This window comes from Lepidochelys kempii, chromosome 14 (assembly GCF_965140265.1).
Source record: "Lepidochelys kempii isolate rLepKem1 chromosome 14, rLepKem1.hap2, whole genome shotgun sequence".
In the NCBI taxonomy this organism is placed as follows: Eukaryota; Metazoa; Chordata; order Testudines; family Cheloniidae; genus Lepidochelys; species Lepidochelys kempii.
In genome coordinates, this window is record NC_133269.1 from 39866268 (window position 1) to 39884622 (window position 18355).

An 18355-nucleotide genomic window follows, 5' to 3' on the forward strand; every position below is an offset into this window, starting at 1 on the left:
CGGGGTGCTTCTCCCAGCAGTAAGGGGTCATCCCGCCTCCAAACTTCTCCTGTCAGCATTCACGTTTCAGAGTAACAGCCCTGTTAGTCTGTCTTCGCAAAAAGAAAAGGAGGACTTGTGGCACCTTAGAGACTAACCAATTTATTTGAGCATGAGCTTTCCTGAGCTACAGCTCACTTCATCGGATGCATACCGTGGAAACTGCAGCAGACTTTATATACACACAGAGATCATAAAACAATACCTCCTCCCACCCTACTGTCCTGCTGGTAATAGCTTATCTAAAGTAATCATCAAGTTGGGCCATTTCCAGCACAAATCCAGATTTTCTCACCCTCCAAAGTCTCGCTCGCAGCCTCCCTGCACGACTGACCGGGCACGGGCCGCTGGCTGATCAGCCCGTCTGCGGAAAACTTCTTTCCATATTGGGCTGGCAGAGGCCTTGCTCTCACCGCCTCTCTGGTCACCGGCTACTGGCCCAAAACCTCTGGTTGTTTGAGCTGACTGGGCCAGATTTGCAGAGGGGAGCGAGGGAAGGCAAAAGGAGAGAGAGCAGAAGTGGGGGTGGCATAATTGTTTAGACCACTGGCAGAGGTGAAAGTAAGCCGGTCTGATCCAGTCTGGCGGACCCGGCAAGAGCCGGGACACCGCTGACTGCACCGGCAGGGGGCAGCTTCCCCAGGCCGGTGATGTGAAGGGCTCCGGCCACCGGTGCCACAGCGGAGCCCTGGGCCCTTTAAATCGCCGCTGGAGCCCCGGGGGTCCCGGCTGCCGCTGCAGCTACTGCTCCTGCCCTGATTTCAAGGGCCCGAAGCTCCCAGCAGCTGCTCACGTACCAGGGGGAGTTCAGGATTTAGCCAAAATCAAACTCAGTGGAGTTGAGGATGTCCGCTGGCTCCCCTTCTCTGGTTTGCCCTGCTGAGCGTGTCTTTCAAGACCAGGATGATGAAAGCCCAACAGTGCCATGCTGGGGCCCAGGAGACAGCGGGTGTGAGACATAGCCCAGGGTACAATCTGGACTGTTGAACTGCTTAATTCTCCATCCCAGGGCACGTTTTACACTGCTTCCCAGGCTGGATAAAAATCAATGAGTTAAACAAAAATCAGTGTTTTTATTTAAATTGGATTTTTTTTTGATAAAATGCTTTTTGAGGAAAAAACTTATCTAAAGATACGTTTAATTAAGATACATTACAGCTCAAAGATATCTCATCCTGGAATAGGGATTGTAAATTCTAATTCTATAGTATGAGACAATATATTCATGGAATGTTTAAGAAAAGTTTTGTACATGAGTTCCAATAGTTGATGGATTAGGGACCCAATTTTATGGGGTTCCACAGGCTTCTGTATAGATTATTTAGGTTAATCTTTCCATCTACCCAGTGGGACTCAGTGCTCAGTCTAGAAGATCCCATCAGAGATGCTTAGTTTCCCAGTTCTCAAACTGTGGCTTTGTGTCTCCAGAGGTAACATGTTTGTGAACAGCCAAAATGTTTTAAAATCAATTAATATAGAGAGGTGAGAAATAACAGACCTCACCTCTATTGTCCCCCTGCAAATTTGTGTACACAGAGTCAATCCCTTACCCCTCTCCAAAAGTGCAAAGTTTCAAAAAGTTGAATGAATAGAAGAATGTTGGAGGCGGAATAGATCTGGACAAGGAGAAGAAGTCTGCAGATAAATGTGAGAAACGATGGACATATGCTTTTCTGTTAAAATATTATATCTTTGCTGTTGAAGAAAAAAATCCAGAATACTTAACGTAGTTGTTTTAGTGAAATAAAACAATTTAAACATCTGTCTGGTGATGTTCTCCTCCACCGCGTGGCATGAATGAAATAACCAAACAATGAAATAACCAAATGCAAATAAATGAAATGAAATAACCAAACAATCATTCATTGTCTGATATAGCTGTAAAACTAACCTGAAAAGTTTTCAAAATAAATCACTGTTTTAAAATGTATAGTGTGTACCTTCTAAAAATGAAACCTACATCTATCTCTGAGTTGTGTAGAATATCATGGAGCAGGTCCTCAAGGAATCAATTCTGAAGCACTTAGAGGAGAGCAAAGTGATCAGGAACAGTCAGCATGGATTCACCAAGGGCAAGTCATGCCTGACTAATCTAATTGCCTTCTATGACGAGATAACTGGTTCTGTGGATGAAGGGAAAGCAGTGGAGTGGGCTTGAGAAAGCCCTGGATGGGACGATTTAATTGGGGATCGGTCCTGCTTTGAGCAGGGGGTTGGACTAGATGACTTCCTGAGGTCCCTTCCAACCCTCGTATTCTAGGATTCTACCACATTCTAAAGGCCACTGTCCTCCATCCCACTAAGGAGTATTAAAAGAAACTACACCAACTGCTCAAGAAACTCTCTGCTACAGCACAGGAACAAATCTACACAGACACACCCCTAGAGCCCCGACCAGGGGTATTCTATCTGCTACACAAGATCCATAAACCTGGAAATCCTGGACGCCCCATCATCTCAGGCATCGGCACTCTTACAGCAGGATTATCTGGCGATGTGGACTCTCTCCTCACACCCTATGCTACCAGCACTCCCAGCTATCTTCGAGACACCACCAACTTCCTGAGGAAACTACAACGTATTGGTGATCTTCCTGAAAACACCATCCTGGCCACCATGGATGTAGAAGCTCTTTACACCAATGTTCCACATGAGGATGGTCTACAAGCTGTCAGGAACATTATCCCTGATGAGGCTACGGCACACCTGGTGGCTGAGCTTTGTGACTTTGTCCTCACCCTCAACCATTTCAGATCTGGGGACAATTTATACTTTCAAGTCAGCGGGACTGCTAGGAGTACCCGCATGGCCCCACAGCATGCCAACATCTTTATGGCTGACTTAGAACAATGCTTCCTCAGCTCTCGTCCCTTAGCGCCCCCTCCTCTATTTGCGCTACATTGATGACATCTTCATCCTATGGACCCATGGGAAGGAGGCCCTTGAAGAATTCCACCTGGATTTCAACAATTTCCACCCCAGCATCGACCTCAGCCTGGACCAATCCACACAAGAGATCCTGGAAACTATAGTGCAAATAAGTGATGGTCACATAAATACCACCCTATACTGGAAACCTATTGACCTCTATACTTACCTACATGCCTCCAGCTTCCATCCAGGATACATCACACGATCCATTGTCTACAGCCATGCCCCAAGATACAACCGCATTTGCTCCAATCCCTCAAGCAGAGACAAACACTTACAAGATCTTTATCAAGCATTCTTAAAACTACAATACTCCCCTGGGGAAGTGAGGAAACAGACTGACAAAGCAAGATGGAGACCCAGAAGTCACCTTCTACAGGACTGGCCCAACAAGGGAAATAACAGAACACCACTGGCCATCATGTACAGCCCCCAACTAAAACCTCTCCAGCACATCATCAACGATCTACAACCTATCCTGGAAAACGATTCCTCATTCTCACAGACTGTGGGAGGCAGGCCAGTCCTCGCTTACAGACAGCTCCCAATCTGAAGCAAATACTCACCAGCACCACACCACAGAAACACTAACCCAGGAACCAATCCCTGCAACAAATTCCATTGCCAAATCTGTCCCCATATCTACTCTAGCGACACCATCATAGGACCTAACCATATCAGCCATGTCATATGGGGCACATTCACCTGCACATCGATCAATGTGATCTATGCCATCATGGGCCAGCAATGCCCCTCTGCCACGTACATTGGCCAAACCGGACAGTCTCTATGTAAAAGAATAAATGGACACAAATATGACATCAGGAACGGTAACAAACAAAAGCCAGTAGCAGAACATTTCACTCTCCCTGGACATTCAATAACAGATTTAAAAGTAGCCATCCTTCAACCAAAAAACTTCAAACACAGACTTCAGAGAGAAACTCCAGAGCGACAATTCATTTGCAAACTTAACACCATCAATTTGGGCCTGAATAGGGACTAGGAGTGGCTGGCTCACTACAAAAGCAATTTTCCCTTTGTTGGTATTGACCCCTCCTCATCAGTCATTGGGAGTGGACCACGTCCATCCTGTGTGGATTCTCCCATATTTAATGAGGTATGATCTCTGTCTGAAACTTTTCCCACAGTCTAAGCGCTTGTGGGGGTCTCTCTCTTGTATAGATTCTTCCATGTTGAACAAGATCTGATCTCCATGTGAAACTTTTCCCACAGTCCAAGCACTTATACAGTCACACTCCTGTGTGGATTCTCTGATGTTTAACCAGCGCTGATCTCTGCTTGAAACTTTTCCCACAGTCAAAGCACTTGTGGGGTCCCTCTTCTGTGTGGACTGCCTGATGACGAACAAGGTGTGACTTTGTTATGAAACTTTTCCCACAATCCAAGCATTTGTGGGGTCTCTCTCCTGTGTGGATTGCCTGATGTTGAACAAGGTGTGACTTTATTATGAAACTTTTCCCACAATCCAAGCATTTGTGGGGTCTCTGTCCTGTGTGGTATGCCTGATGTTCAACAAGGTGTGACCTCTGCATGAAACTTTTCCCACAGTCAAAGCACTTGTGGGGTCTCTCTCGTTTGTGGGTTGCCTGATGTTTAAGAAGGTGTGCACTCTGCTTGAAACTTTTCCCACAGTCAAAGCACTTGTGGGGTCTCTCTTCTGTGTGGACTGCCCAATGTTTTACAAGGTATGACCTCTGCTTGAAACTTTTCCCACAGTCAAAGCACTTGTGGGGTCTCTCTTCTGTGTGGACTGCCCAATGTTTTACAAGGTCTGACCTCTGCTTGAAACTTTTCCCACAGTCAATGCACTTGTGGGGTCTCTCTTCTGTGTGGACTGCCTGATGACGAACAAGGCGTGACCTTCGTATGAAACTTTTCCCACAGTCCAAGCACTTGTGGGGTCTCTCTCCTCTGTGGATTGCCTGATGACGAACAAGGACTGATTTCTGCTTGAAACTTTTCCCACAGTCAAAGCACTTGTGGGGTCTCTCTCGTTTGTGGGTTGCCTGATGTTTAAGAAGGTGTGCACTCTGCTTGAAACTTTTCCCACAGTCAAAGCACTTGTGGGGTCTCTCTCCTGTGTGGATTGCCTGATGTTTAACAAGGGTTGACCGCTGTATGAAATTTTTCCCACAGTCCAAACACTTGTGGGGTCTCTCTTGTTTGTGGGTTGCCTGATGTTTAAGAAGGTGTGAACTCTGCTTGAAACTTTTCCCACAGTCAAAGCACTTGTGGGGTCTCTCTTCTGTGTGGACTGCCCAATGTTTTACAAGGTATGACCTCTGCTTGAAACTTTTCCCACAGTCAAAGCACTTGTGGGGTCTCTCTTCTGTGTGGATTGCCTGATGACGAACAAGGCGTGACCTTCGTATGAAACTTTTCCCACAGTCCAAGCACTTGTGGGGTCTCTCTCCTCTGTGGATTGCCTGATGACGAACAAGGACTGATTTCTGCTTGAAACTTTTCCCACAGTCAAAGCACTTGTGGGGTCTCTCTCCTGTGTGGATTGCCTGATGTTTAACAAGGGTTGACCGCTGTATGAAATTTTTCCCACAGTCCAAACACTTGTGGGGTCTCTCTCGTTTGTGGGTTGCCTGATGTTTAAGAAGGTGTGAACTCTGCTTGAAACTTTTCCCACAGTCAAAGCACTTGTGGGGTCTCTCTTCTGTGTGGACTGCCCAATGTTTTACAAGGTATGACCTCTGCTTGAAACTTTTCCCACAGTCAAAGCACTTGTGGGGTCTCTCTTCTGTGTGGACTGCCCAATGTTTTACAAGGTCTGACCTCTGCTTGAAACTTTTCCCACAGTCAATGCACTTGTGGGGTCTCTCTTCTGTGTGGACTGCCTGATGACGAACAAGGCGTGACCTTCGTATGAAACTTTTCCCACAGTCCAAGCACTTGTGGGGTCTCTCTCCTCTGTGGATTGCCTGATGACGAACAAGGACTGATTTCTGCTTGAAACTTTTCCCACAGTCAAAGCACTTGTGGGGTCTCTCTCCTGTGTGGATTGCCTGATGTTTAACAAGGGTTGACCGCTGTATGAAATTTTTCCCACAGTGCAAACACTTGTGGGGTCTCTCTCCCGTGTGGATTGCCTGATGTTGAACAAGGTTTGACCTTCGTACGAAACTTTTCCCACAGTCGAAGCACTTATGGGGTCTCTCTCCTGTGTGGATTGCCTGATGATTAACAAGCACCGACCTCCATGTGAAACTTTTCCCACAGTCGAAGCACTTATGGGGTCTCTCTCCTGTGTGGATTGCCTGATGATTAACAAGCGCCGACCTCCATGTGAAAATTTTCCCACAGTCTAAACATTTATGGGGTCTTTCTCCTGTGTGGCTTTTCTCATGTGAATTTAGTGCTGACTTTGAACTGAAACATTTCCTGCATTCAACGCATTGAATGGGCTTGTCTACAGTGTGGCTTCTCCCATGGTCATTAAGATCTGTGCGCTTATTGACGCTTTCCCCACTGTCCAAGCATTGAAATGGTTTCTCTCCCGTATGGACTGTCTGATGTGTAACAAGTTGTGATCTCACAATGAATCCTTTCCCACACTCAAGGCAGTGCCAGGGTGTCTCTTCCTTGGGATTTGTCTGCTGCTCTCTGGGATTCTCGTCTCCTCCCCCACCATTCACAGATTCATCCACTTTCTTCCTGGGTTGGTTTATCAGAAGCCTCTCTGACCTGTGCCAATTTCTCCAGGCTTCTCCCTGATTCCAGCAAGGGGAAAAATTCCCTTCAGCTCTTCCCAAAAAGGTCCCCTGTGGTTCCACTTCCCCAGGAACTGCCTCATGATGATTCCCCTCCTTCTTCTCACTCCCTCGCTCAGCACCTGCTGGGAAAGACACAATCCAGGGAGGAGTCATTGTGCTGGGGAGAAAGAGGAATAGCACTGAGGGAAAAGCCAACACAAAGACTGAGCAATTGCATTCTGCCTCCACATCCCACCCAAACATTCACAAGGAAGGAGAGATGGGAAGGGTGGAATGGCGTGAGCAATATCTGCTGACCACAGCCCTGCTCTCGGTGAGATGAAGAAGAACTGAGGGCGTTACTCACATCGTATTTTGGGATTCTCAACTTTTTCCTTCATTCCCTAGACGGTTTCTCTGTCAGGCCTCACCTGTGCTGGTGCACCTCAGAAGCCTTCTGTCCTTCAAATCCTGGAGATCGGACACCCACAGCTCTTCCCCTCGTTCCAGCCGGGCGATAAGCTCAGGTTTGGGAATGGGAAATCCTGTGCAGAGGGTGAAATGATTCCGGATCAGGGTGCATGGAGCATTGGTGGAGGATCTGTCACAAAGGACGTTCCGTGAGTGGAACCTGTCCCTGTGCTCTGCTGGAGGAACGTGGAATCCAAGAGGATGGGAACAGGGTCACTGAGCCCCCTTGCGCAGAGGACGGTGTCTGGGGAGGTGAGTTGAATTATTACTACACCCTCACTAGGCGTTCCCAGGATCTGTGCGCTCTGGGGGCCTTGCTGACTCAAACACAGGTCTGCACTTAAGCCCCTGCCTCTTTCTAAACCTGCAGAGCCCAGAGCTCTCCCCATGGCTGGAGCTATTCCCAAGGCAGGAGATGAACAGGGATTCTATGTGCAGGCAAGAAACAAGACAGACAAGACAATGCAGATTTATGCCCCTTGAAAGCTGGAGGGGTGGGGATGGTTTAGCTTGTCCATTGGGTTTTGACTCCCGTGTCCCAGTGGAGGAGGCACCGAAATGCATGTATTTCTCACATGGCAGCTGTGCATTATGGAACCCATTCGCCGCTGCTCCAACTGACCAGGGAAGAACCTGACCACATTAAGACATACAGACCCCACAGTTTTTAATAACTGAGGGGACGGGAATCTCTTACTCAGCGAGGTCACCGTCTCATAGTTCTCCTGCATGACGTCCCTGTAGAGGGCTCTCTGAGCGGGGTCCAGCAGAGCCCCCTGCCCCTGGGTGAAATAAATAGCCACCTCCTCGAAGGTCACCGGCATCTGAAACACCAAGAGTCCCCCACTCAGCACCTGCTGCCCCAGACACAATCCCACTACTCATGGGAAAGGAAAAAAAAACGTGAAGCTGTGAGAGGGCCAGAGTAGCAGAATCCCACCCCCACCCTGCTCAGAGCAGCCAGGAGGCTTCAGGGGGCGGAGAAGGTGAGAGCTCCCTGTCCGCCCCAGCACACGGAGCACGCCAGGATCTTCTCATTTCCCACATGCCTGCCAGCCACAGACTGGGACAGGAAGCAGAGCTCTGAGCCGGGGACAGGGACAGGAATCCCGACAGCTTCCCTTCGTATTTCACAGCAGCCCCAGGCAAGTGAGGTCAGGCTCCAGCGCTGGGAGCCTGAAAATGTCCCCAGCCCTGCCAAGGTGGTGATATCCTGCCTGAGAAATGGGGGAATGTCCCCTCCCCCTTTCCCTGCCACAACGAGCCTACTAAGTAAATCAGTAGGTTTATCAAACCCTGACTCCTCCCTCCCCCACCCAGCAGCGCCCTGAGACTCCCCTACCTGAGCTGGCTCCATCACAGCCATTTCCCTTCTCTGTCCCCTGGAAGACTGGCCGATCTTTGGTGAAACGTGGACCTGATTCCTCAGCCTGTCGGGGCGAGAGGGAGGTTACAGATGGTTCTGTCCGTGTCTCACCCCGATTCCCCCCAGACTCTTCAGACTGTTGGGGACACTGGGGCATGGCCACTAGGTAACTCAAGGGAATGGAAGACCATGAGTGTGGATAAGCGCCCTCACACTAGGCCCAACTGTCCTTGGCCCCCCCCACCAGGAGGCACTTGCAGCTGTTATGCTGAGGATAACATGTCAGACTGCCTGACACTAAACAAGGTCAAACAGGGCAGATATGGATGAACAATGCTGAATAAAGCAGCTTTATGTATAGTTTAACAAATGATCCAAAACCAAGGAAACTAGCTGGGAACTGGATTGGCTGGTTATATGGATACTTAGGGCAGCTTGCTATTGGATAAGTATGCTGAAGAAAGGATGTATAAAAGCCTCTGTAACTTCCTGCTCTGTGTACAGGATTTGAGATTCTCATCTCCCTGTATCTTTTTGAAGCTTCAAATAAACTTTTCTGCTTCTCCACCCCGTTGTGATTATTGGGTGAAGCACATCGGGGAGCGAACCCCCCCACCGCTGTTGCTTGCCTCTGGCACTCGGTGCCGGCAAGAGCTTTTGGCGTCCCTGGGTGGGCGACGAGGCTGCTATTTAGCCTTGCCCGGACCCCTCCTGGAGGTCGAGGATTGCAGCGAGATCCGACGCCCAGCGTGCACTGGTGAGTTTATCGGGGGCCTCGGGGGAGACGCGATTTGATCGACTCTGGAGTGTACAATGGTGCAACGCACTCATATAGTGGAGAAGCCGCTGTGGGCGACGGTGAGGAACTGGTCCGTTGGACATAGGGGAGGAGCAGCTGTGGGCGACAGTGAGGAACCGGTCCCTTGGCTAAGGTAGGAACCTTTGAAATCCGGATTGTATGCTCTGTTGGAACCTGGGGACGCCCAGAGTTACCCTGTAGGTATGGGACAGGGACAGAGCTCGGGGGTTAGGGCACAGTGTACGCCCCTAGAATACATTCTAGCAAACTGGAAGGTATTTGGTGCAGATCCGATGACTAAGAGCCAATTAAAACGATTCTGTATAGTTGGCTGGCTTCAATATCAACTAGAGGACCAGGAGTGGTGGCCACCAGGAGGGTCAATTAATTACAACACGATCCTCCAGTTACTCCTGTTCTGTCAGAGAACAAGAAAGTGGAATGAACATATGTATGCGCATTTGTTTCTGGCTTTATGTACTCGACCAGATATTTTACAGCACTCTAATTTGACTCCGACTGGTTCGTTAGTAGCTAATGTTAGTCCCCAGACCCCCACCCCCACTGTAATGGCAGAGCCGGTGTCCCCTTCGGCCCCCACACCCCCACCTTATAAGGGTAGGATGCCTCAGGTTACAGAGACTGCCCCCTTGGTGGGACTCTATTCTTTGCTTACTGAGACTGTTGTGACTTGTCCAGGGGCAGATGGATGTCAGGCTACCACCATGCAAGTTTACACCCTTGTGCCATTCAATCCAATAGACCTAGCAGCTTTTAAAACACGGGCTGGGGAATTCTCCACGAACCCAAGCCGGTTTATTTCAGTCTTTGAGAGGTGCCTCAGTCGTCACAAGCCAGACTCGGACAACTGTAATATCCTCCTGAGAACCCTGTTGTCTGAGGTGGAGAGGGATCTGGTTACATCTAAGGCAAGGGGAGTGTCAGCTTTCAAGCGAAAGAAAGGAAGTTATCTTTCAAGTCCCTACCCCAAGCCCTCGTAAACGGCTCAGGGCATTTCTGGGTATGGCAGGCTTTTGCAGGATATGGATCCCAGATTTTTGGACTATGGGCTAAACCCTTGTACGACTGTGTAAAAGGAGCAGATCATGACCCCTTCTATTGGACCCCAGAGGCTGACAGGGCATTTGAAATCCTGAACAAAAAGTTAATAAGAGCCCCGCCTCTGGGCCTGCCGGATCTCTCCAAGCCGTTTCAGTTGTATGTACATAAACGAAAGGGGGTGGCCCTAGAATTGCTCACAGAGCTGTTAGGAGCATGGAGACGTCCTGTGGCTTATTTCTCTAAGCAACTGGATCAGGTTGCAAAGGGTTGGCCGGCATGTTTCCGGGCGGTCGCAGCTACTGCCCTAGTGCTTGAGGAAGCTGAGACGCTAACATTGGGAGGGGTTATGCAAATCTATACTGCCCATATGGTCCCAGCCTTATTGGATGCAAAGGGAGGGCTTTGGCTCACCCAGGCTCGGATTGCTCGGTATCAGGCTAAGTTGTTAGAAAACTCTGAAGTCACCTTACGGCCTTGCCCCTCCCTTAGCCCAGCCACCCTCTTGCCAGAAACAGAGGAACAGAAACATGACTGTTTAGAGATCATAGATGCCCACTACTCCAGCCGTCCGGATTTAAAGGATGTACCCCTCCCAAATGCAGATTATGAGTGGTACACTGATGGTAGCAGTACCGTAATAGATGGGCAAAGGAGGGCGGGTTATGCTGTTGTGACCCTCCATGACACTGTGGAAGCTGAAGGTTTGCCTGCTGGGACCTCTGTCCAGCTTGTCGAACTAATAGCCCTGACCCGTGCACTTGAACTGTCAAAAGGAAAGCGGGTCAACATTTTTACTGATTCAAAGTATGCTTTTGGTGTGCTGCACGCTCATGCTGGCCTATGGAAGCAAAGGGGAATGCTGACAGCCCAAGGCTCCCCAGTCAAGTACGGGCCCCAAATCCTCCAGCTCCTAGAAGCCGTACAACTCCCCTCGGAAGTGGCGGTGGTACACTGTAAAGCCCATCAAAGGGAAGATCGAGATGTGGCCAGAGGTAACGCCCGGGCGGATAGAGAGGCTAAGCATGCTGCCACCCTGCCATCCCCTCAGGCTGAGAACGCCCATATGCATGCCCTTATCCCATCAGTAGGGGAGCTTCCAACTCCTCAGTACTCTGGGGAGGAGAGACAGCTAACTGACAAACTCGGTCTCCGGGAAAAGGAGAGATGGCTCCATTCCCCGGAAGGGAAGGTCCTCTTACCAAAGGGCCTGATCCGGCCAGTGCTGCAGAAACTACATCAAACCACTCATGCTGGCAGGGAAACACTTATCCAGCTAATGGGAAAATACTTTATCACTTCCGGACTCCGACCCCTGGCTGCCCAGGTACAAGCGGACTGCTTAGTCTGCCAAAAGAATAACCCTCGACCGGGACATCCTGTGCCACCAGCTGCCCTAGAACCCACTCCGGGCCCCGGACAAGTGTGGCAAATAGACTTTACTGAGTTTCCCCGGACCCCAGGGGTTCAAATACTCCTTGTCATAGTGGATCGGTTCAGCAGATGGCCAGAAGCCTTCCCATGCTTTAATTGCACTGCCAGAACAGTGGCCCTCAAGTTTGTTAATGGATCATTCCTCGCTTTGGACTCCCTCTGTGGATGGAATCTGACCACTGGACACACTTTGCGTCAAAAATCATCCAAAGCATCTCACATGCCTCACAGATCCCCTGGAAACTCCATACGCCCTGGAGACCGCAAGCCAGTGGTGTCGTGGAGCGTACCAATCAGACCCTTAAACGGCATCTCTCAAAAGTGTGCCAAGAAGCCTCACTGCGATGGCCTGATACTTTGCCCCTCATCCACTCCGTATCCACGTTCTCCCAAAGGGTAGATTAGGGCTTAGTCCCTTTGAATTATGTTTGGAAGGGCATGGCCTATGAATGGCACCCCGGTTCTGTCAGGGGAATGGGAGTTGGGTAATGGTTTTTTGTCTCAGTATATGTGTTCCCTGTCTGCTGTTCTCTTGTCTCTTCACAGGTATACCAAGGATTTCCAGCCTCTCCCCTTGGACTCTCCCGTCCACTCCTTACAGCCCGGTGACTCCGTGCTTGTTCGTACCTGGAAAGACGAGACTCTCCACGAAAAGTGGAAAGGACCGGCCTGCTGGTCTCCCATACAGCGGCAAAGATCGAGGGACACAAGAACTGGAGCCATCACTCTCGTCTGAAGGCAGTACCCGCCCCCTCGTCAGCAGAACAGTGGACCGTCCAACCTGCTGACTCCTCATCTAGTAATAATCTTGGGCTAAAGCTACTGTTTAAAAGACACAAATAGCGGGCACCTTAACGCTAAAATGGGCCCACCCAGGTACTGAAGACCCTGGGTTGGGAAGACTCTGGTGATAATTAATTGGGTAACATTGTTATTCTCTGTACTGGTATTTTCAAACTGTGCATATCGGGAGCATAACTCCTTTGTTTTGCTTGCACGCCATATTGCTACTTTAACAAACCAGACTCATTGCTGGGTATGTGCTCCAACTCCACTGTCCCCCAAAACGGGAATGCCCCTTGACATGCTGTCCCTGACCCTAGCAGAATTAGCCGCCACCAAAGAGCGGGAAAGAACGGACTCCCCGTTCTGGAATAAGACCTCTTTACAGCAAGCCACCTATCAGGACCAGGAGTATTCAGTTGCAGTACTCACTGAGGGAGTGTTATGTTTTACCCGAAACCAATCTGATCACTATGGGCGTCCTGTGGGAAAAAGCTCCTGTGTTGTTACACAGTGGGTTGATGGGTATTGGATAAAGACCAAAAGGAGAGGCCAGCAGTGTGGGTATAATGGTTCCTCCCCTTTTAGGGAAACTCTTACACATAATCTTACCACAAAAAAAGGGTTTGAAAATATAACTTGCCATCCAGTTAATATCTCCAATGTAGCAAGCCAATGGTGGGTTTGTAGTGGTCCCTATGGCGAGCGTAATTTGAACGGCACAATTAGAAACGCCCCCACTTGTACCCAATCAGGAGGATGGGATGCCCCCTTAGGGGCATATGAACTGTTTGGAAAAACAGCCAAAAGCAGCCTTAAATATCCCAGGAACCCCCTTAAGAAACAGTCCTTACTGGGCCCTACAGGGTCACTATTTTGTATGTGGCCGAAAGGCTTACAAGGTGCTGCTGGCCAACTGGACAGGTAGCTGTTATATAGCTCGTGGAGTTCCTCATCTTTCCATAACTGCCACACTGCCCAAAGGAAAGATTGGAAATGCCCGACACACCTCTGTTGAGTCACGAGAAAAGACCCTGCGGCGACTGACTATGGCATTGGAGGGCAATATAAAAAAATTCCCTCACAACCGAGAAGCTCGTAGGGTGCTCTGTACTGGGAATAGCGCCACTGTTTACCGGGCCAGCCATGGCATGCACAGGCCGCTATACTGTAAGGCTGCAAATGGTACTTGAGAAAGTTGCCTTAGAGTTAAAGGACTCGGTTAGTGATTTAGGGTCAGCAGTAAAAACATTAAATAAAGAGGTACAGCAGCTCAGGACGTTTTCCCTCCTAAACAGGCTGGCTTTGGACTATCTCTTAGCATCCCAAGGAGGGGTTTGTGCCCTCGTCGCGCCCCGATGGTGTGTATATATAAATGATAGCAGTTAAGAGATCTATGAAAAGGTGGTACAGGCTGAGGCCCATGCCCGAGCTGGAGCATAGGTTGCCTATACTGCCCCAGAGAGCGATTCGTTGCAAACCTTGTTTTCAGGCTGGCGTTTGTCGTTTTGGCTGGGTGGTTTATTTAGCCTGTTATTGAAACTTCTTTTTCCTGTATTGCTTGTATGACCAGTCTTATGCTGTGCAGTCTCATGTGTCAGGGCCCAAGTGTCCTTGCCCCCCCACCCCGGCCAGGAGGCACTCGCAGCAGTTATGCTGAGGATCTGCAACAGTATGTTGCAGAGTCAGACTGCCTGACACTAAACAAGGCCAAACAGGGCAGATATGGATGAACAATGCTGAATAAAGCAGCTTTATGTAGAGTTTAACAAATGATACAAAAAACAAGGAAACTAGCTGGGAACTGGATTGGCTGGCTAAATGGATACTTAGGGCAGCTTGCTATTGGATAAGTATGCTGAAGAAAGGATGTATAAAAGCCTCTGTAACTTCCTGCTCTGTGTACAGGATTTGAGATTCTATTCTCCCTGGACCTTTTTAAAGCTTCAAATAAACTTTTCTGCTTCTCCACCCCGTTGTGATTATTGGGTGAAGCACACCAGGTAGCGAACCCCTCCCCTAACGCTGTTGCTTGCCTCTGGCACTGGGTGCGGGCAACAAGACCCTCCCAGTAACAGCATCTCTGAGCCAAATGCTAAAAAAAGGGAAGAACCAAAAGGGCCACTTTGGGAGATTTCCCCCCATTGCAGTGTAAACCCCTCTCCCTTACCAATAGCTGGAGCCCTCTGGTGGCATCACCTGAAGATTGAGCTGCCCTGGACTCCCCTGGCAGCCCCCAGGGACAGGCAGGAAGAGGCTGATCCCATTGGTCCATCCGCACACCCCCCCTGCCTGAGCCAGCAGTGACTCCGGTCTGACTCTGGTGTGGCTGAGATCTAAACTCTACAGGGAAATCAGACCAGGGCCCTGGGCAGCCCCCAACACTCAAGGGCACACAGACCCCACCACCACAGGGGTGTCTGTCAATAACACACTCAGAGCCGGGTGGGGGTGTGTGTGGGGCGGGGGGAGGGCGGGGGCTGGGTTTTTTCCGTGTAGCTTCTGCACCCTGAGGGGTTAGTCCCCTGATCGCTCCCAAAGCTGAGAAGAGCTTCTCTCCGCCCGCCTCCCCACATCCCCCCTTTCCCTCGCTGTGCCCCCCACTCACATCCTCCCCCATTCCCGACCTCGCTCCCCTCAGCCCCACAGTCCCCGATGCTCCTCCATTGCCCCATCTTCCCTTCCGTGCACCCCTGCCCCCATCCCAGCCTGCCCCCGGCATCCCCTGCACCCGCCTCCGGCCCCTCTTTATCCTCCTCCCCCTGCAGCCCAGATGTGACGGGGGGGGCCGCTGCAGGGGGGGATGGGAGGGTCTCTCTTACCTTCCCCCCGAGCGGGGCCCCCCGGGGCAGGGGCCGGGCCGGGAAGGGGCCCTGGCCGGGCTGGGGGCTCTGCCCTGGGAGAGGCTCCCGGGGAGCAGCGGGCAGGGCCCGGCTGGAGGTTCCCCTCTCCCGGCTGCAGCCCGGGCTCCGGGCTCCCAGCACCAGCCGCCGGGGCTCGGGGATCTCGCCGGGAGCCAGAGTCCCCGCAGCGGCTGCGAGTCACTTCCTGCGCCGGGCCTGAGCCCCGCGATCGCTCCCCCCAGAGCCGCCCCCCAGCCGCTCCTGGGTCCTAGCGATCAACCCACAGTAATCCAGCCCCCTGCCCCCTGGGGGCCCAACCGCCCCTGGGCTCGGGGAGCTTCTCCCAGCAGTAAGGGGTCATCCCGCCTCCAAACTTCTCCTGTCAGCATTCAGTCTCGCTCGCAGCCTCCCTGCAGGACTGACCGGGCACCGGCCGCTGGCTGATCAGCCCGTCTGCGGCAAACTTCTCTCCATATTGGGCTGGCAGAGGCCTTGCTCTCACCGCCTCTCTGGTCACCGGCTACTGGCCCAAAACCTCTGGTTGTTTGAGCTGACTGGGCCAGATTTGCAGGGGGGAGCGAGGGAAGGCAAAAGGAGAGAGAGCAGAAGTGGGGGTGGCATAATTGTTTAGACCACTGGCAGAGGTGAAAGTAAGCCGGTCTGATCCAGTCTGGCGGACCCGGCAAGAGCCGGGACACCGCTGACTGCACCGGCAGGGGGCAGCTTCCCCAGGCCGGTGATGTGAAGGTCTCCGGCCACCGGTGCCACAGCGGAGCCCTGGGCCCTTTAAATCGCCGCTGGAGCCCCGGGGGTCCCGACTGCCGCTGCAGCTACTGTTCCTGCCCTGATTTCAAGGGCCCGAAGCTCCCAGCAGCTGCTCACGTACCAGGGGGAGTTCAGGATTTAGCCAAAATCAAACTCAGTGGAGTTGAGGATGTCCGCTGGCTCCCCTTCTCTGGTTTGCCCTGCTGAGCGTGTCTTTCAAGACCAGGATGATGAAAGCCCAACAGTGCCATGCTGGGGCCCAGGAGACAGCGGGTGTGAGACGTACCCCAGGGTACAATCTGGACTGTTGAACTGCTTAATTCTCCATCCCAGGGCATGTTTTACACTGCTTCCCAGGCTGGATAAAAATCAATGAGTTAAACAAAAATCAGTGTTTTTATTTAAATTGGATTTTTTTTTTGATGAAAAACCTTTTTGAGGAAAAACCTTATCTAAAGATACGTTTAATTAAGATACATTGTAGCTCAAAGATATCTCATCCTGGAATAGGGATTGTAAATTCTAATTCTATAGTATGAGACAATATATTCATGGAATGTTTAAGAAAAGTTTTGTACATGAGTTCCAATAGTTGATGGATTAGGGACCCAATTTTATGGGATTCCACAGGCTTCTGTATAGATTACTTAGGTTAATCTTTCCATCTACCCAGTGGGACTCAGTGCTCAGTCTAGAAGACCCCATCAGAGATGCTTAGTTTCCCAGTTCTCAAACTATGCCTTTGTGTCTCCAGAGGTAACATGCTTGTTAACAGCCAAAATGTTTTAAAATAATATAGAGAGGTGAGAAATAACAGACCTCACCTCTATTGTCCCTCTGCAAATTTGTGTACACAGAGTCAATCCCTTCCCTGTCTCCAAAAGTGCAAAGTTTCAAAAAGTTGAATGAATAGAAGAATGTTGGAGGTGGAATAGATCTGGACAAGGAGAAGAAGTCTGTAGATAAATGTAAGAAACGATGGATATATGCTTTTCTGTTAAAATATTATATCTTTGCTGTTGAAGAAAAAAATCCAGAATACTTAACGTTGTTGTTTTAGTGAAATAAAACAATTTAAACGTCTGTCTGGTGATGTTCTCCTCCACAGGGTGGCATGACTGAAATAACCAAACAATAAAATAACCAAATGCAAATAAATGAAATGAAATAACGAAACAATCATTCATTGTCTGATAGAGCTGTAAAACTAACCTGAAAAGTTTTCAAAATAAATCTGTTTTAAAATGTATAGTGTGTACCTTCTAAAAATGCAACCTACATCTATCTCTGAGTTGTGTAGATTATCTATTAAGATCATAAAAACCAAGAATGCACTTTTCTGTAGAATACCAGGATTAAATCGAGTCTTCCAGACTAGTGATTTAAATCATGATTTAAATCAAATCCATCCTGCTGCATCGCTGTGTGAACCACGCTCTGCTCACACACAGCCACTAGCATTCAAACTCACTCCTGGCTGCACGGTACTGAGTGTGACTAGCCAGACACTCATGAAGTTACTAAAGGACTGAGCAACATCAGCCACTTTTCTGCTCCCAGCCTTGCACCCTGGTAATCTGCATCTTGGACTGCTCAGTCTGTTCACTGTGCTGGACAAACTCAATAATTAGTGGGTCACCCCCCCCCCAAAGGGGTCGGATTAGGTCATAGCCTTGTTCTCTCAAGTCAAACCCCCAAACACTTCAAGGAAAACACACAGGACCAGACAAAACACTAAAATCAGTTTATTAACTGGAACAAGGAGGTTTTCAGGGATCACAAGGGAGAAAGATGTGAAAGGTCAGAACTAGTTAAATCTATACAATTAAAACATGCATTTTAAATCGTAAATTTGACCAATCTAAGAAAATGCGAAGCAAGCAGGTTTTCGCACCCCGCCCGCTATTGCAAGCGGTTCACAGTTCTTCGTAACCAGGATGGATTTCCTTCCCGCCTTGGTGTGTTCCCCAGTCCAAGGCCTCTGTGGCCCTTCAAGGCATATTGTTGACTTCTGTAAAGATGGGAGAGGAGAGGTGAAAATGGAGGCAATTCTCCCTTCTGCTTTTATACCATTCTCTTCTTTGAGATTCAAGCTCCAGCCAGGGGGCAGGCAACAATCAGTCTGTGGCCCAAGTGAGCG

At 49.9% G+C, this 18355-nt stretch overlaps 1 protein-coding gene across 2 annotated transcripts in view; it reads right to left on the reverse strand.

The window, feature by feature from the left end:
• Positions 1–4148: 4148 nt before the first annotated feature.
• Positions 4149–18355, reverse strand: part of LOC140897877 (uncharacterized) — a 42921-nt gene continuing 28714 nt past the window's right edge. The window contains exons 2-5 of one of the 2 annotated variants that reach the window (XM_073311071.1): positions 8509–8596; positions 7864–7990; positions 7127–7240; positions 4149–6835 (exon numbers count right to left, since the gene is read on the reverse strand). In XM_073311071.1, the coding sequence (XP_073167172.1) occupies positions 4224–6835; positions 7127–7240; positions 7864–7990; positions 8509–8596 (2941 nt within the window). In that variant the 3' untranslated portion in view covers positions 4149–4223. Of the gene's footprint in view, positions 6836–7126; positions 7241–7863; positions 7991–8508; positions 8597–12451; positions 12526–18355 lie in introns of those variants that run through there. The other variant, XR_012154840.1, reaches the window with a different exon arrangement.